Here is a 19,804-nt window from a genome sequence, read left to right as displayed (position 1 = left end):
GTCCTGCTATTCTTCCAACCACATCCGTATGATAGTAATAATATCATACTTCCATGTTCTGATCAATGCTCTCAGTACTTCTGCCTTACTAGTAACTCCTTGCATTAAAATATACATAATTTAGCCTTTAATCATCCTTCATCATGCTCCTGTATGCTTTGTCCACTAAACTGAATTATAACTTCATCCATATTTGAGTGCATCTTCCCAACTGTATATATGTGCCCCATTCCCCTGCCAAAATAGTTAACCAACCTTCAAAATCATTGGAAAACCTCCAAACATGCACTAATTCTGCTTCAGGTGCCATCAAGTTTGACACATCAAAGTTGCTGGTGAATGCAGCAGGCCAGACAACATCTCTAGGAAGAGGTGCAGTCGACATTTCAGGCTGAGACCCTTCGTCAGGACTAACTGAAGGAAGAGTGAGTAAGGGATTTGAAAGTTGGAGGGGGAGGGGGAGATTCAAAATGATAGGAGAAGACAGGAGGGGGAGGGATGGAGCCAAGAGCTGGACAGGTGATTGGCAAAAGGGATACAAGAGGATCATTGGACAGGAGGTCCAGGAAGAAAGACAAGTGGGGGGGAACCCAGAGGATGGGCAAGAGGTATATTCAGAGGGACAGAGGGAGAAAAAGGAGAGTGAGAGAAAGAATGTGTGCATAAAAATAAGTAACAGATGGGGTACAAGGGGGAGGTGGGGCCTAGCGGAAGTTAGAGAAGTCGATGTTCATGCCATCAGGTTGGAGGCTACCCAGACGGAATATAAGGTGTTGTTCCTCCAACCTGAGTGTGGCTTCACACTTCTCTAACTTCCGCTAGGCCCCACCTCCCCCTCGTACCCCATCTGTTACTTATTTTTATGCACACATTCTTTCTCTCACTCTCCTTTTTCTCCCTCTGTCCCTCTGAATATACCTCTTGCCTATCCTCTGGGTCCCCCCCCCACCGTCTTTCTTCTCGGACCTCCTGTCCCATGATCCTCTCGTATCCCCTTTTGCCTATCATCTGTCCAGCTCTTGGCTCTATCCCTCCCCCTCCTGTCTTCTCCTATCATTTTGGATCTCCCCCTCCCCCTCCAACTTTCAAATCCCTTACTCACTCTTCCTTCAGTTAGTCCTGACGAAGGGTATCGGCCTGAAACGTCGACTGCACCTCTTCCTAGAGATGCTGCCTGGCCTGCTGTGTTCACCAGCAACTTTGATGTGTGTTGCTTGAATTTTCAGCAGCTGCAGAATTCCTGTTGTTTGCCATCAAGTTTGTACTGGTCTATAGGTCCCATCTTCCTCGGTGATTCAGAAATCTAAAGTTTTCCCTCCTAAACCATTTCTTTAGCTACACTTTTATCTGCCTATCCTCCTACTCCAATATTTACTAGCATGTGGTACTGGGACCATGCACAAAAGAAGAGGGTAGAAGCTGAAATATCATAAATGCTTAAAGTATAAAACTCATTATTTAAAAATACAACAATTTACTCATATAAAAATCAGTTTTATTTTGTAACATTGCTCACTGGCCATAAAAACTCAGTTGCACGTAAATTACATATTAAATAAAGGACTTTTGTGTAACCTTGATCAGTGTTGAATGGTCAAAATGATTATTGGCAGTGCAGTTGGCTGCAGACAGATCAGACTTTGCATCATGAACATAAACCCATTTCCCCATGGGATTCACTGTTGTTATAAACTTTCGTAACCTTTTGGAACTTTTAGGGGTCTATTGGAACTTTTCAGCGGGCTACAATCATCGCGAGAGACCTTTTATTGGTGAGGCTATGTGAGATTTATATAGAGCTCAGGGCCATTCAGAACTTTTTGGCAGGTTGTAATCATAACAATCTCTTGGGCACTCAGCAGGGGCCAACAAAAAGAAGCAGAGTGGCTATTGTGTGAGCGACCATTGTGTAGGTGGTCCAGTATTAAAGTGGTCAGGCTTTGCATCAACAGGCTTAGGTGAGAATACGTGCATGCTAGAACTGAGTTTGAGAAGTTAGAGGTATAGCAACCGTAGTCAGGATAATAGTTCAGGCAGTGGAATGCACTTCCTGTGAGATGTTGGATTTCAGGTTATCTGACAATCCCCTAATGACTACATCTGACTGACATGGTCAAGGAACTGGAGCTGGAGCGAGATGTACTCAGAAACATTCAGGAGGCTGAAACCTCATAGGTGAGACTTTTACTGAGGGGGGTCACATCCAGAATGCCAGTTTTAGATAGTAGATCAGTGACCACCAGTAGAAGTAAAAGTTAGTGTGGGGTACCACCCCTTGGCAACCAGTATACCCTTTGGATACTTCTGTGGAGATGACCTATTAGGGCACAGCAGCAGCAGCCACAGACACAGCACTGTGGCCGGATCCGAGGCTCTGCAAAGAAGAGGCTGAAGACCAGGGCCTCCAAGGTAGTAATCTCTGGATCATTCCCAGTACCACGTGCTAGTCAGGGCAGGAATAGGATGATAGTACAGATCGCACTAATTGCACAGATAGTACAGTACACTAGCAGTATTGCAGAAATTCAAGAGTGTTAGGGGGCAGAAGTGAGTGTAGTTGATATCACTAAGGAGAAGGTGCTCGGGAAAACGAAAGATCTGAATGTAGGCAAATCAGCTAGGCTAGATGTTCTGAAAGAGGTAGCTGAAGAGATTGTGGAGGCATTATTAATGATCTTTTAAGAATCACTAGTTTCTGGAATGATTCCAGAGGACTAGAAAATTGCAAATGTCACTCCACTCTTTAAGAAGGGAGGGAGGCGGAAGAAAGGAAATTATAGGCCAGTTAACCTGATGTCAGTGGTTTGGAAGATGTTGGAGTTTAATAAAAGATGAAGTTTCAGGGTACTTGAAAGCACATGATAAAGTAGACAAAATTCAGCACCGTTTCCTTTATGGAAAACCTTGCCTGACAAATCTACTGGAATTCTTTGAGGAGACAGCAGGCAGGATAGGAAAAGGAGAGTCAGTGGACGTTTCTGTTTTGGATTTTCAGAAGGCCTTTGACAAAGTACAACACATGAGACTGCTTAACAAGAGTCCATGGTATTACAGGAAAGATACTAGCATGGATAGAAAATGACAGCTGGCAGGAGGCAAAGAGTAGGAATAAAGGGGACCTTTTGTGGTTGGCTGCTGGTGACTAGCAGGTTTCTGCAAGGGTCAGTATTGGGACAGCTTCTTTTCACATCAATTGTCAATGAATTGGCTGATGGAATTGATGGCTTTGTGACCAATTTTGCATAAAGTATGATGACAGGTGGAGGGTCAGGTAGTGTTAAGGAAGCAGAGAGTCTGCAGAAGGACTTAGACAGATTGGGAGAATGGGCAAGGAAGTGACATATGGAGTACTCTGAATGGAAAAAAAATTAAAAATCTGAGGTGCAGAAGATTCCCTTAAGGTTAACTTGCAGGTTGAGTTGATCGTAAGGAAGGCAAATGCAATGTTTGCATTCATTTCAGGAGAACTGGAATACAAAAGCCTGGATGTAATGCTTAGGCCTGCCAAGGCATTGCTCAGACCCTACATGGAGTACAGTGAGCAGGTTTGAGCCCTTATCTAAGAAAAGATGTGCTGCAATTGGAGAGGGCCCAGAGGATATTAATAAGAATGATTTGGGAAATGCAAGAGTTAAGCTACAAAGTGCATTTGATGGTTTTGGGCCTGTACTTGCTGGAGTTTAAAAGAATGGGTGGGGGTATTTCATTGAAACCTATCGAATATTGAAAGGTCTAGATAGAGTGGACATGGAGAGGATGTTTCCTTTAATTGGGGGAAGTCTCGAACCTGAGGGCACAGCCTCAGAATAGAGGGACATCCATTTAGAACAGAGAGGATGAGGAATTTCTTTAGCCAAAGGCTGGTGTATCTGTGTAATTCATTGTTCCACACAATTGTAGAGGCCAGCTCATTGAATATATTTAAAGTGGAGGGTAATAAGTTCTTTATTAGTCAGTGCATCAAAGTTATAAGGAGAAAGCAGGAAAATGGGGTTGAGAGGGATAATAAGTCAGCCATGATAGAATGGCAGGGTAGGTTCAGTGGGCTGAATAGCCTAATTCTGCACTTGTCTTATGGTCAAAACACTAAGTTGATTTCCACTGGTTACAATGAAAAGGTTGTACTGCATCCTGAGGAGTAAGTATTCACAGACAGCAGCTTCTGCATTTCCATATTTAGCTTCACATCAATTGTTGCTAGCTTTATGGTGAAAAGGCAGTGAACACTGACATCTTGTTGTCATTAGAACTTCAAAATCTGCCTTGTTCAAGATTTCCAGTACCAAGTGGAAAGGAGAATGAAATAATTGTTCTTCCAAATCTGATGCAGCACAGAAAAACACAATAAGATAAAGAACACAACTGTAAAAACTGTAAGCCTTACTGCTTGGAGAAAGTGACTGTTTTTGAATCTGGTGGTCCTGGCTTGGATACTGCCTATTCTCCGCTCTGATGACAGTGGGACAAACAGTCCATAAGCAGGGTGGGTGGGATCCTTCATGATATTCCTGGCCTTTTCCCAGCACCTTTCTGTATACATGTCCTTGGTGGTGCCAGTGATGTGCTGAGAAGTTTTGACTACCTGTTGTAGAGCATCCCTATCCACTGCAGTGCAGTTTCCATACCATGCAGTGATGCAATATGTTATCGTGTGTAGAGGAAGAATAATTATGTGATTTACCTCAAATGCAAATAGCACATTTATTTTACAAGATACAGTAAAATTCCAATAGTGGCTCATATGAGGGAGCATAATTTTAAGGTGATTGGAGGAAAACATAGGGGAGATATCAGGGGTAGGTTGTTTACACAGTACGTAGTGGATGTAGTTGCAGTAGTAGGCAGCCGTCCATCCCAGGGGATCATGGGTTTGCGCCTCTGGTGGACTGTGTCCTCTCCAGGGCGCCAGCCTGGGCAGGAAGATTTGAAGAACCAGCTGTTGCCCACATAGCGGGTTCCCCCTCTCCACGTCACTGATGTAGTCCAAGGGAAAGGCAACTGCCGATACAGATTGGCACCAGTGTCATCGCGGAGGTTGCCAGAGTGAAGTTGTAAACAACCGCAAACAGCCTTAAGGACCCCGGGTCCAGATTTCTTCCTTGGGTTTACTCCTGAAGCCTTTCCCATGGGTGGGTATGGCCGCAGGGTTTTCCTTCTCCTAGGCAGGCTGCCATCCATGGTGCCTGATGGTGGTAGAGGCAAACATATTAGGAACATTTAAGAAACTCTTAAATAGGCACATGGATGATGAAAGAAAGGAAGGCTGTGTAGGAGAAACACACATCAGAGTTGCTGGTGAACGCAGCAGGCCAGGCAGCATCTCTAGGAAGAGGTACAGTCGACATTTCGGGCCGAGACCCTTCATCAGGACTAACTGAGTTAGTAAGAGATTTGAAAGTGGGAGGGGGAGGGGGAGATCCAAAATGATAGGAAAAGACAGGAGGGGGAGGGATGGAGCCAAGAGCAGGACAGGTGATTGGCAAAAGGGGTATGAGAGGATCATGGGACAGGAGGCCCAGGGAGAAAGAAAAGGGGGGGGGGGAAACGCAGAGGATGGGCAAGGGGTATAGTGAGAGGGACAGAAGGAGAAAAAGGAGAGAGAGAGAAAGAATGTGTGTATATAAATAAATAACAGATGGGGTACGAGGGGGAGATGGGGCATTAGCGGAAGTTAGAGAAGCCAACATTCGTACCATCAGGTTGGAGGCTATCCAGACAGAATATAAGGTGTTGTTCCTCCAACCTGAATGTGGCTTCATCTTTACAGTAGAGAAGGCTGTGGATAGACATATCAGAATGGGAATGGGATGTGGAATTAAAATGTGTGGCCACTGGGAGATCCTGCTTTCTCTGGCGGACAGAGCGTAGGTGTTCAGCGAAACACATTTGTAAGCGGAACAAGTGCTACACATGCCCTTACACTTCCTCCCTTACCACTTATCCTTGTAAGCGGAACAAGTGCTACACATGTGGCACGTCCGTTATTTATTTATATACACACATTCTTTCTCTCTCTCTCTCTTTTTCTCCCTCTGTCCCTCTGACTATACCCCTTGCCCATCCTCTGGGTTCCCCCCCCCCACTTTCCCTTCTCCCTGGGCCTCCTGTCCCATGATCCTCTCATACCCCTTTTGCTAATCACCTGTCCAGCTCTTGGCTCCATCCCTGCCCCTCCTGTCTTCTCCTATCATTTTGGATCTCCCCCTCCCCCTCCCACTTTCAAATCTCTCACTAGCTCTTCCTTCAGTTAGTCCTGACGAAGGGTCTCAGCCTGAAACATCGACTGTACCTCTTCCTAGAGCTGCTGCCTGGCCTGCTGCGTTTACCAGCAACTTCAATGTGTGTTGCTTGAATTTCCAGCATATGCAAAATTCCTCGTGTTTACGCTGTATAGGAGGCACAGGTTAGATTGAACATGGAGTAGGTTAAAAGGTCAGCACAGGACCATAGGACCTGTACTGTGCTGTAAAGTTCTATGTTCTGTCTGTTATCTACCTATTTAGAAATCTCAATGGTTTGGCATCTGCTTTACTAGGTGCTGATTCCTGTGCTTCCCTTCACTCACCAGAGCATTCCCTGTGACCTGGGTTTTCCACAATCCCTCGAGACTCAGTGGTTCTGTCTCTCACAGTACCTTTAAAGTTCTCACTTCATTGGAAAATGTATTATTACCTTTTAAATTAAAAAGTATTACCCTGTGGAGTATTAACAAACTAACATCACATCGACCAGAAAATTTGCTGGTCCAGCACCAAAATCCTGCGAGTACAGGATTAATGAAGTTTTACAGTATTTACAAGATGACTATTGCTAACAACTAGAAGTACTGATTCAATAGCTCATTGTTACGTTTGGATTACCACAAGATCTCTGAGTTTATTCCTAACAGAGGCACACATTCTTTCTGCTCCTGGCTCAATGCATTCTGTTCAGTATCCACTTCTACTACAATGTAATTATGGAATATGTCCTTTATCCAATGTGCTGAAGATTGCAAACTGATTCCTGTTCTTTTGCAGACTTTTAATAGGTGGCAGTGATGAACACTGTGATAAGAATTGTGATTTTTTTTGTATATAATTTGTGTGACTGGTAAAAGAGTAAAATTCTGATAATCTGCTATCCTAGTAAATAGAAATTAGATTTACGTTAGATGTTAAAGTGATTCTTCCCAGGCTCCACCGAAACTAAACACATCCCGTCCTTATACTGTTCCGAAACTCTCCACAATTCTGGTTCCTGCTCCCCTCAAATTCACTGAGACTCCTTCAAGTCATGGACTCCTAAACCAATGGAATATTGCAGAAAATGCTAGCTAGATTGAGGGAGGAATAGAGAAACTTAAGGGTAAGAATGAGACAAGATGGATAGATGAAAAATGGTCAAAGATCGAGGTGGCAAGATAATAGAGGACACTACAGATCAAAGGAGAGGAACAAGGTTACACTTCCATTGGAGGTGTAAAAATATTTTGGGGGATGGGGCAGGAAGAGATTGTAAGCTCTGAAAGTGGACCTAAGGTATGGGATATGTCTAATTGTTAGAGAGGTTAATAGGTTGGTAGGGAGAGGGGGGTAAGGGGAGGAGTGGTCCAGCTGTCCACAGTACAACATTGGCGTTACAAAGGTATGCCTGCCTGTTCAACGTGGTAATTCTTGTACCATTTAGCTGCTAGGTTTCCTGAGACTAAGGAAGCATAGTTAACTGGGGTTTTGTCTGGAACAGAGAAAAGGTCTTTGAAACAGGAACTGCAGGTCCCGTTATCCTTTCTCTTTCTTGTAAAAAATGAAGGTAGTTAGGGTTAGAAAAGAACTTGAATTTTTAAAATTATTTCTACTTGCCCACATCTCGTGATTCTCGTGGGTTTAATTTTGCTGTTCATCACTGACTCTGTTGTTCACCTGTAACATAAACAGACTTGAAAAAACCCCAAGTGGAAGAGTTTATTGCAACTGAAGAAACTCCTGATCCAATAACGATTTCTGGATCAAATGAGAACACAATTCCAAACTACACCACAAGCAAAGAACCATTAGCGAAAATCGATGACTTTGAATAAGCTGCTGTGACAACTCTCTGCAAACAAGCATAGATTCAGCCATGTTTCGAAATCCACATGACTGAAAAAGTTTAGTGGAGCCAAAAAGGCCATGGAAGGTATACTTGGAAACGATGATGATCGATAAGTTGCTCGAGAATTAGCTTGGCAAGACAATGGATAAACATATATTCAATATAACAGATCAGTTTGAAATATTACATTATATCAGTAAAAATAAAATGACAAATAGATCGGAATGTGTTATAAAAGAGCAGTGTTCTAAAGGAAAGCCAAAAAAAACTGCAGATACCGAGAATCTGAAATGAAAATAGAAAATGCTGGTATTTGAAAAGCAGGTCATGCTTCTGTGGAAAGAGAAAAAGAGTTTACATTTTACATTTTAGGTCAATGACTTTTCACTCGTGAACAAAAACAGGTAGGTATTAAGTTGCAGAGAGGAATCCCATTCATTGAATTTGTGTTGGTCTTTATTGGGAAAGTACAGAAGGCCAAAGACAAACAGGCTGAAGCAGGAATGGGATGGAGAATTAAAATAACAGGCAAAAGAAAGCTTGCAATCATTCTTGCAAACTGAAAGAAAATGCTCTGCAAAGTTTTTGCTACCTCTATTTGATTTATCCATTGTAGAGAAGCACATAATAAACAGTAAATTGCTTCTTTATTTGGAAAGTCTGTGTCCCTAGATGGTGGAAGGAGTAGAGTTAAAAGGCAGTTGTTGTATCTACTATGGAAGTGCCATCAGAAAGCCAGTGGTTGGTGGTTGAGATATGAACAAGGGGTCTTGGAAATAACCATCCTACTGGAATACTGAATGGAAATGTAATTTTATAGAAGATAATGGAAATTATGGAGGATGATCCGTCAAGTGGTGAGCAGAAACGAGTGCTGGGCAAACCCAATTCTTGCTATGGCTGCAGGAAGAGAAGATGAAAGCAGATTTGCAGGAAGAGAAGATGAAAGCAGATTTGCAGGAAATAGAGGTAATATAGTCAAGAGCTCTGTCAACCATGGTAGAAGTAAGCTATAGTTAAGATTAAAAGAAGTAATCCCAGAAGTACTCATATGGAAAGCCCCAATAATAAAACAAATACAACTGAGATGCAGAACTTGGGAGAAAGGAATGAAATTCTTATAAGAAGTAAGTTGAAGGGAGTAATCACCAAGACAGTTGTGAGAACCTGTGAGTTTGTAATATAAATAGATGGTTAATCAAATTTTTTCTTGAATTCCCTCGTTCCATTTCAGATGATAGGTAATTTGAACCTCAGAGTCATCCTTGCAGATTGAATTTAAGAGTTGTATAACCTAACTTCTATTTAGCTTGCAAGGGTGATCTGAATTTTCAGCTGTCTGTCACCTTAACTCAACATCCCATTCCGTACTCTGACCTCCAATGAATCCCAATGGAAGACCAAGTCATCATGTATTCTTTCCTAGGACATTGTAGCCTTCTGGACCCAACAATTTTAGAAAACAAGTCTTGCCTGTTTGTATCAGAACCTGTAAAAGAAATTCAGCTTTTTCTCACTCTACAAATGCATCTGGTAAAAATAATCAATGGTAGGCCTTTCCCCCTTCCTTTCTGGAGGAGGATCTTGGCCTGAAATGCCAACTGTTTATTCTTCTCCATGGATGCTGCCCAACCCAGACTTCCTCCAGCATTTTGTGTGTATAGCTTTGGATTTCCAGCATCTGCAGAATTTTGTGTGTGAGATCTGTTCCTACTTCCTCCTTTCTTAAGTAGTGAGATCCCATTTGCTTCTCTCCAATCCACAGGAACAATTCTAGAATCTACTGCACAAGATTTTGAAAGATGAGAACTCGTGTATTCACTATCCCTGCAACCATCTGTTTTAAAATTTGGGTCTTCTGGGTGTTTCTAACATTCTTTTTATTTCAGATTTCCTGAAAAACCATGTTTTATTTACTTTATTTAGAGATACAACGTAGAACAGGTTACTCTGGCCCAGTGAGCTGTACCGCCCAACAACCCACCTATTTATAGAACTCTGAACTCTGCTGTAATAACCTCACATTAACCACTGTGCTACCATGACTCCCAGCTACATTACCATGGCATGGCTACCATTGCATCTCACAGTTCCAGCATTTCATTCCCTTGCTTTTATATTCATTTGCCTCCCTCTCTTTCCATTCCTGTAAATAAATCAGCTGAAATTAACAAACATTGATTACGCCTTCTTAGGTTACACTAAGAACAATTCTGTCACCCAGACAATCTTGGCTTCTTTTCCTTATGATCTCTCAGCTCTCTGCAACTTAAATTGCTCATTTTCTCACTTTTCTATTCTGATGAAAGGTTTTAAAACTGAAATGTTAACCCTGTTTCTCTCATTTTATCATGTCCTCTGAGATATTGCTCTATAAAATACACTGCAATGTGTGTGCTGTCTATTATAATATATATAACATTTGAAGTGTTGATTTTAGGTCAAATCCTGTGAATTTAATAGAAAATCAGAGCAACTTCATCATCACAATGTCTTCCATCTGCGCTTTCTTGAAAATCTCTGATTATAAAGACATTGTGTCACTAAAATTGCCCTCTCCTGTCCTATTTATTTTGTGTTACTTCCTCAGAGACACTGATTATTGTAAGTGAGTTGTGTTATAGTTACTGCACTGATATAATCCACGTGTTAAACAATATTGTATAAAGATTATTTTACAAAAACTATATTTCAGTAAGTCAGCCTCATCCACAATACAGTACATGAAAAGTTTAGTGAGTTTCTGATGTATCCTCAGTCAATAAAATTTCCCTGTCATAATGCAATACTGTCAAATTGCCTGGTTAATTACTATTACATGATATATTGTGTTGTCTGTTCAACTAGTCTCGGTTGAGAAAATAACTACCACAGACAAAAAAAAAGTCAAGTAGTTACAGATAACAGATGAAAGAATCTGAGCTAGAATTTTCTGATGATTCTTTGTAACTTTGATGGAAAACCAGTAGAAAGATATGAAAAGAAAGCACATCGTACCCATATGAATTCCCACAGCCTTCCTTAACTACTTCACCAAATTGTCATGATAACCTCCATGGCATTTGCCCCTCCACATCTCTGTGATAATTTACATCTTTAGGCTGTGGGACGAAAACCAAAGCAGCTGGAAATGAAAGCTAAGCAGTCTCAGGGAGAACTTGCGAACTGCACGTAGACAGCATCAGAGGTCAGGATTGAACCCGGGCTGCTGCTCTACCTGCTATCACTCTACTTTTTTAAAATCTTTGTATTACTGAAACCTTTTAGATTACTTAGGGGGTATGTCAGGGTAATTGAGATGTTTCTGTTAGAGTGAGAATCTTGAATAAAGGTGTATCTTTACAAGATGTCACTGAAAACCGAGGTACACAAGGACAACTTCTCGAAAGGGTAGTGCAGGCTTGATCATTTGGAGTAGTTAAACAGAAAGTGGATAAACTTTCATAAGAAAGATCAGGACATTGTGGGTTCTGAGCAAATTAGCACAGATGAGATTAGATTTATGTCAATGATTAAGATTAAAATGGATTAGCAAATTTGAGGATGACACCAAGATTAGTGGAGTTGTGGACCACATACAGGACTATAAAAGAACACTGGGATATAGATCAGTTACAGAGAAGTGGCAGAAGGGAGTGTGAGATGTCGCACTTTGGGAGGTCAAGTGGAAACAGAAAGCACACAGTTAATGGTGGCCTCAGTAATGGCATTAAGGTACAAAGAAATATTGAGGTTCAAGTCCATAGTTCACTGAAAGGAGCCATGGTGATTTTATTTGGCATACTGCTTGAAGACTGAATGACCAAATCCCATTTCCATTTCCTATATACTTTTATTTACTAACAGGATGTACATAACAGGCATGCACAGCATAAACTATCCATTTCCAGTTTCCTTACCAAGTTACACACATCGAAGTTGTGTGTTGCTTGAATTTCCAGCATCTGCAGATTTCCTCGTGTTTGCGTCCTTACCAAGTTGGTGTGGGCAGCTTTGTATATAAGTGAGGAGTTTAATAAGGCAACTACAGTGTCACGGGCCATCAATCTCCTTGTCCAGGTAAGAACAGATTTTCTCTCCTAAAGAACACTAGTGAACGAGTCAGGCTTTTACAACAATCCGGTATTGTTCTACTCACCACGGTTTATTTTGCCAGAGTTGCTAAATTAGTTAACCGACGAACTAAATTCCTGCGGGGTAAAGCTTTAAATTTAATCAAGGGATCATTTGTTCTGGTCTGTAATTTACGACCTTAATCGCAGTGAGGTATAAGGAAACACAATAGTAGTCCTTAATAAGCTCATTTGCACACCTGGTAAAACAGCAGATCACAAAACAGAAACTTCAATTATACTTGATGGCGTATATCGCTAGAATTCCGTCTCTGAACTGTCAGAACACTAAACCATGCTGTTCAAGCGAGAAACCAAATGTACTGAAGCAAAAATATATCGATAGATATTTATAATTTTAAACCAACTATTGCAAAACAACAAAAAATGCCGAACTTTGTTACTGTGAGGAACGTTGAGCGTTCACGTCGAGAGACTCAGCAGATGATAGAGGCTCTAACACCAGGCAGCACTGACCTGGTTGTGTATGAACACATGAGCGCTGGCTAGTCACATTAGATCAGACTGTTTCGATGTTTAATGACTTGCCCAGTTGTGGTCACGTCTCTGACTCCAACAGTACAAGGAAGAGAAGCTGTCAGTGCTTTAACATACGACATATTTCCTTCGGCACTATATTGCTGGAACATCTGAGTGGCAACGTGATCTCTAAATGTAGGCTGAGCGCAGGGAACTGCAGACATCACATTATCCTCGGCCCCGGTTGTGAACCCCCCCCCGAAACAAACTCGCACCGGCTTGTCGCGAAGCCCAGCAGCGGCGGCGGCGCGGCTCCGTGCACCCTGAGCGCGCGTGCCTGAAGGCGCCGCGCGACGTGAGCGGCGGCGCGGGCTGGCGGCCGGCAGTCACGTGAGCCGGGCTTTTGCTGGCAGAAATTGCAACTAGAAGAGGAAGCGGCGCGTTCGACTGTGAATGGGTTGCTTTCGTCTCTGTTGTTGTGGTTCAGTGTTGCGAATAAAGCACTTCCCACCAACGCTGATAACCTTACAGTTGTGAAGCCGGCACTGCAACAGAGGTGAGGGTCCTGCTGGTGGGTCACGGTTTGGTTATTCCGGCTAACGGTTCCTGTCTCCCTCTCCCAAAATGTATTGCCAACCCCTCTCAGTACTTTGTCTTGTTTATTCGTTGTAACGTTTAATGTTTTCCTCCTGTTTGTGTTAACTAGTTGGTTGCTTTATCCCACCTCGCTCTTCCGCCGGGTGCCACCTCATCCACCCGGAGCCTCCTCGCGAATGGAATCAATACATACGGACTTGTTCTGTCATACTATACACTTAATGCAATTTGATGGTGCTGAGTACTTCTGCCGGTCTGTATTTTTTTTCGTTTATGAAAATGGCACCTCGACAGGCTCTGGCATGTAGAGTTAAATGAATGTTTGCATCTTCACTGATCCGTTCGACAGGCACCTTACCGTAGTTATTCTATTTAAATGCCTCGGATGTCTCGATCATTTTCAGTACGCAACATTTACATGGATTCCTGATTCGCGGCCTTGAACAAAACTATTCAACGACTGTGAGTTGGATTGTTAATCTTACAGATTTGTGAGGTCATTAACAGTTTGACCCGACCCATTATTGATAGGGAGTTGATGGCATTTATCAAGGATTTGTTAAAACAAAATCTCTGAAGATGATTACTTTCTAACCTCTTGTAGTAGTACTTTCGACGGGGGCCACAGTCGGGGGCGGGGTGGGGGAGGATGGTGGTCGGTTGGTTTTGGTGTGTTTGTGTGTAGCTTCTGTCTGTGAAGTGTAAAGGACGTGGGATTTTTTGATGGTTTCTTGTTCAGTAATCCCAGGGGGAATTGATCGAAAGGAGATGACGTTACGTACATTTATTACCCTGAAACAGTTGCCAGTAGTAGAGACTTGCAGTTAGGCAAGGTATTGAAGATAAATATGTCGTCTTATCCTAAGGAGAAAAAACAGTAAAGAGGGGGATAGTTTAAACGTTAATAGTGTGTGGCGTAGAGCCTCTTAGGAGGCGAATGCTGTCATGAGACCCGATTGAAATTGTGATAGCTTCCTAAATAATACACAAAAAATGTTGGAGGAACTTGTGTTCCTCTGGATTTTCAGCCTCTGCAGGATCTCTTGTGTTTGGGGTGGCTTCTTGTTATTTTCTTAATTTTAGGTGCTATTTTTATTTACATATCAAATTGTCGAGTATGTTCCGTATTGAATAAGATTTGGATTTGCATAGTAATTTGCACCATAACTAGGAAATGACCCGCTTTAAGCAAATCGTTGTATCCTTGATTTTGTTTTAGTTTTTAACACATGACTACTTCAATCACTTTTCACAAAAATGGACACGCGCTAACTGTGCTCTTAACTTTAAAAGAAATCTGTATTTCTTGTGAATGCTACTTGTATGTGTGCCTGTGCTGCTGCTGCAGTTAAAGTTTTTCAACGCATCAGTGCATATGACCATGAGCTCGACTTTGAGCACTGTAATATGTCTAATTAGGAATTTAAACAAGTGGGTCATGATTTAAATTAGAAAATGAAGACAGTAGTGAGCTAGAGTAGCCCTTGAGTTGTTCAAAAATGCACTCACAGTCAATTTAGAGGTATTGGGCATTGATATGTTAAGACATTCAGGAAAGAAACAAGGTTAATTGTTATATGCAGACGTTTTCACTTTGGGCTAAATTTACTTCTATAAATGAAAATAATTATATTAATTTCATGTGATTTCTGAGCAAATCTAATAAAATTTGAGGAAAAAGGCAGTCTACTATGGGTGTCCTGGAATTCTTGCCATTTCTGTTCACACAATGAGTCCTTCCTTCAGCTTGTTTGCTTTTAAGAGCCTGTTGGATTTGCATATTATGATACATTTAGGATTAGAATACAATCACACTCTAACTTCATGCATTTGGCTCAATGTACAGGCTGGGTTGTTTGCATGTCTAACATTCAGACTGTGGAACCAGACACTCTGATCTGCACTCTGCCATGGGAAGAGATTACAAGTTGGACAGAGGGAAAGAATCAAGTGTTTAAAGCCTCCTATGGTAGGTGGGAGGACAACAGCACCTTGGGAATCTCTGGCACATGAACATTAAAACTACAAAAAAAAGCATTTAGGATGGCATTCACAACTTGATGCTTGTGATCACATAGGATCCTAGCAGAAGAATCACCCTTTTACAAGCTACGCCCAATTTGCAACAGCCATCTGTTTGTACTTTCAATGTTCATGTGCCAAAGTTGATGGGGCTTCATGTCCGCATTAACCTTATCAGGTACATTGGATCACACAGAACACATCCTCAGTCCTGAGTTATTGGATAGTACAGTACTGTACAAAAGTCTTGGGCATATGTAAAAAAAATGTAAAGCAAAGATGCTTTCTAAAATTTGAAGTTTGTAAAGATCAAAAAAATTACTATAAAGAGCATTATTGTTCAGTTTTATAAGAAAATTGATTGTTGGGCTGTTCCAAAGACCTTGGAGAACTTGCTACCATTCTCTGCAGACTTTGGTTGCCTCACTTGCTTCTGTCTCTCCAGGTAATTCCAGATAGCTTTGATGATGTTGAGATCAGGGCTCTGTGAAGGCCATGCCACCTGAAACCATATAAAACTCTAGAGTGCCTAAGACTTCAGCACAGTATTATAGCATGAAGATGGCAAGTTTAGTGGCCAATTTATGTTAGAGCTTAAAGAATAGCCCAGGTTTCAAATGCTTTTGAGAGGTTCCAATTAAATATGTAATTAATGCACTGCCAATCAATTGTTCTGCCTCACGCACAAGATGCTGGAGGAACTCAGGAAGCCTGGCAGCATCTATGGGTGGGGGAGAGGGGGAAGTAGTGGACATTTCGGGCCTACCGAAGGGTCTCGGCCCAAAACATCAACTGTACTTTCTTCCGTAGATGCTGCCTGGCCTGCTGAGTTTCTCCAGCATTTTGTGGGCGTTCCTCAGATTTCCAGCATCTGCAGATTTTCTCTCGTTTGTGAATTGTTCTGCCTCCAGGCCTTGCATATTATAAATACTAAATAGAGATTTTAAACTGAAATTATTTTTCTTCTCCCCCTTCTTTTTTTGCTCAATAAACTGCTATTTTTCATCTTCAGTTTGTGATTTGCCATTGAATTTGCTTTTCTCCATTATTCTTTTATTGAGCCCTGAAGTAAACTGGTTAAGGGCCATCCACTGCTGGCGACCTTCATCCCTTAGTCTTTTCAGTTTGCACTTTTGTCATTGTAGTTGAGCTGAAAGGCTGAGGGAAGCTTTATAACTGTAGTGAGACAAGGTCCAAAAATTTTGAATGTTTTGTGAATCTAGGAAATGCAATTTGGAGTTATTAATTTTAATACACTATTTGCTTTTCTTTATATATTTTGGATATGAGATTAAGTTCTGCTGGCCACAAGGGGAAAGAATAATTGATTCCAGGGAACAGAGTTGGCATCACTATTATATTGTTTTTCTTTCCTACGTTCATTGACATTTCCATGTGTGGTTTCAGTAAGTTTTCCAGCACAAAAAGGTCACCATTTTTCAATATAATTCCAGGCATTGCTGTCACCTATTTTCAGTAATGTTTTTCAGATTGTTTATTTAGCAAGTTTCAGAACTAGATTACAAATCCATTTGACTGTCCTGCAGATATCAGAATATTAACTTTTCGATCTTTTAAGGAGGCTTAAATGTCTAAAGTGGGGCCACATAAATATTTCTAAAATTGACGTTGGGTGCAAGTTTTATCCCAATTGTGGCCAGCTGCAGTACAACTATATAGATTAACTTTAAGCAAAAACCTGTAAAGTTTTGATTGATGTGATATGTTATAGAAACTTGTGATTGTTTTGTACTGCAATTTCAACTAATCTATAAAACTATGCTACTACAGAGCTCTTTTATGAGGGAGTATGCTACATTGTTTGTGTTTTGACACAACATAAAATATATTGGACATACTTGCACTCTCTTGACTTAAATGTTAACTGGGGTTCCCAAATTTCTTTACGCCATGGACTTCTACCATTAATAGAAGGATCTGTGAACCCCAGACAGGGGACCTCTAATTTAGGCAGTATGGGTGATGCTACTTTTAAGCAACAGGAAATGGTGTTTTACAGTCCAAGGACATGGTGAATGGGTAAAGTGGCTGATTGACTCGAGAGTGTGATAAAGCAAGCTAGATTTTCCCTGAGGCATAAACTGCTACGTTGGTAGAGCCTCTGCTTCACAGCAGCAGAGACCCGGGCCCAATCCTGTGAACTCAATCCTGTCTGAATGGAGTTTGCACATTTTCCCTTGACTACATGGCTTCTTCTGGATCCTTGAGTTTTTTTCCCCCCGAAGATGTGGGTTATTTGGTCTAGTAAATTGCCCCTGGTGTGTGCAGGTGAATGTTTGAATCTGGGGATGTAGATGAAAATGCAAGGGGAAAAATAAATGGGTTCACTGTAAATGGGTGGTTGATGTTCAGAGCAGGTTCAGAGAGTTAAAGTATTTTTTTTGTGCTTTATAACTCTGCTACACAGTGTCATGGATGAACATTAAATTTTTAATTTATGTTCTCAGTTCTTCAAATTGGCATTTTAAGATAATTTTCTGCCAGAAGTTTTAAGAAAACTTGATTTTGCAATGTCTTGAGATTGTCCTTTTTAGATATGTTGGCAATTTAAATGGACTTCCACAGCTTTGTTACAGAACTACATGAATCAACTGAGACTTCCATTATTTAACATGCATATAGTGCATATTTCATGTTCTCATTTGTAAATGGGGTCAGCTTGAGAAGAGTAGAGAAAATAGGTGAAGGCAGGTGATTTGAGAGGGTTAAATTTGGAATTTAACCCCAGAACTTAAATCTGTGCAGCTTCACTGGTATCAGGTTGAACTGGCTGAAATTTTCCAATAAATTGAAGCTTCCAGTGTATGCATATTGTTGGATTGACTGCTTTCTTTAAAATGAGCAATTGATGCTGTGGGACATAAATCAACTGAAAGTTGTGTGGAGCAAAAGCAAATGCAAGTTAAATCAGACAACTGTGAGGTGGTGCATTTTGGGCCATCTAATACTGGCTGGATATATAAAGTAAATGGCAGGTATTTTGGAAGCATTGATTACAGAAGGACACAAGTCATAGCTCTCTGAAAAGGGCAGTACAGGTGTATAGGACACTGAAGAAGGTATTTAGCTTGATTGGCTTCATTGGAGAGGTTTTGAGTTTGACTATCATGTTACAGCTGTATGAGTATTGTACACAGTTCTGATGACTACACTGGAAAGGATATGGTAGTGCTGGAAGAGATTCATTAGGTTCAAAGATTCAGAGTACATTTTTTTAATCAAAGTATGTGTGCAGTAGATAACCCTAAGTTTCATCTTCCCATAGACAGCTGCAAAACAAAGAAAGCCAGGAACCCATTCAAAGAAAAGCATCAACCTCCCCTCCCCCACATATCCAAAAACAAACAAGTCTCACAAACAGCACAAAAGCAGGTAAAAAGCAGACATCCCACCTCTCCCGGAAGTTCCGGGAGTCTCCCGCATACTAATAATGGCTCCCTGATGCCTGCAAATTATATGCAATATCACGGAAATCAATTTTTTTTTGAGAGAGAGAGAGAGAGAGAGAGTGCGCGAGAGAGACCACGGGAGCGAGAGAGCGCGCGTGAGAGACTGTGTGTGTGTGTGTGAGAGAGCGAGAGAGCGCACGCGCGCTCTGGGAGAGTGTTTCAAAAAAAGAAAATATAAAACATACGTCACCCCAGACTACACTAAAGTGTACCCCTGCCTAATAGGGGTCAAAAATAATGACAGTGTTGTTCACTGCACTGTTTGCAACAGTGACTTTTCTATTGCCCATGGTGGGTTAAGCCTGTAAAGGACATGTTGAGGTGAGTTTAACAGGTGTCATTCATTCATTAGCATAGCTAATATTATTTAAACTAGCTGGCCAGCTGCGAAGGAGCTACTCTATTGCAGACATCCCATCTCTCCCAGAAGTTCTGGGAGTCTACCGCAAATTGGTGGTGCTACCTCCCTGAAATGAGTTTTTGCAGGGTGGGCTGTCTGAAAAAGCACAATATAAAACTCAAAGAATCCAGGCATATTCAGTTCAATTCAAACTAGCAGTGTGACATTCATTATCTGTGGACCCACCTGATCAAGATCACCTAAAATAGCAACAAGAAACACATCTCAACATGAACTACAGAGTCCAATCCACAAACTGCATCAATTAAACCTTGCCTAAGACCTAGCACAATCCATGCATCAAGCCAGAGCGACCATTCGAACGCAGGGACCTTCCTTCGGGAGCAGTGGGCAAGAAGAGAGAGACCATCACATGCTGGTAGATGGCACTGAACACACACTTACTTTCCATTTTTGCCACAATAATTTGTGGGAGGGGCAGACGCACTCGAACCATGTAAAAGAGCATTTTGGTCATGACATGGATAGAAAAGAGATGAGCTAAATGCAGAAAAGTGGGATTAATGTAGATACACATTTCGTTGTTTGGTTGAGTTGGGCCAAAGGGCCTTTTCCCATATTTTTCTACTTCGACTCTAGCAGGGTATACTCCGGTCAAGATGGCACCTGCGTACAACGCTACTTTGGTG

The 19,804-nt window shown here is 41.5% G+C and overlaps 1 protein-coding gene and 1 long non-coding RNA gene across 5 annotated transcripts in view; one reads left to right on the top strand and one right to left on the bottom strand.

The window, feature by feature from the left end:
* Positions 1-10,854, top strand: part of myom1b (myomesin 1b) — a 182,338-nt gene extending 171,484 nt beyond the window's left edge. For all 3 annotated transcript variants that reach the window (XM_072255947.1, XM_072255938.1, XM_072255956.1), the window contains one exon: positions 7,917-10,854. In XM_072255947.1, the coding sequence (XP_072112048.1) occupies positions 7,917-8,059 (143 nt within the window). In that variant the 3' untranslated portion in view covers positions 8,060-10,854. The remainder of the gene's footprint in view (positions 1-7,916) is intronic.
* LOC140196567 (uncharacterized) lies at positions 4,683-13,589 on the bottom strand. 2 transcript variants are annotated; one of them, XR_011885751.1, is made up of 3 exons: positions 11,973-13,584; positions 7,842-7,901; positions 4,683-5,183 (listed from the first exon to the last, which is right to left on the bottom strand). It is a non-coding gene; the product is annotated as an uncharacterized lncRNA (long non-coding RNA). The 2 variants fall into 2 exon arrangements; XR_011885750.1 differs by lacking the exon at positions 7,842-7,901 and having other exon boundaries at positions 11,973-13,589.
* Between the last annotated feature and the right edge of the window lie 6,215 nt (positions 13,590-19,804).

Source organism: Mobula birostris, chromosome 1 (genome assembly GCF_030028105.1).
Source record: "Mobula birostris isolate sMobBir1 chromosome 1, sMobBir1.hap1, whole genome shotgun sequence".
Taxonomy (NCBI): Eukaryota; Metazoa; Chordata; class Chondrichthyes; order Myliobatiformes; family Myliobatidae; genus Mobula; species Mobula birostris.
The sequence above is the reverse complement of the archived record's forward strand: the minus strand, read 5'-3'. Positions and strand labels throughout refer to the sequence as shown.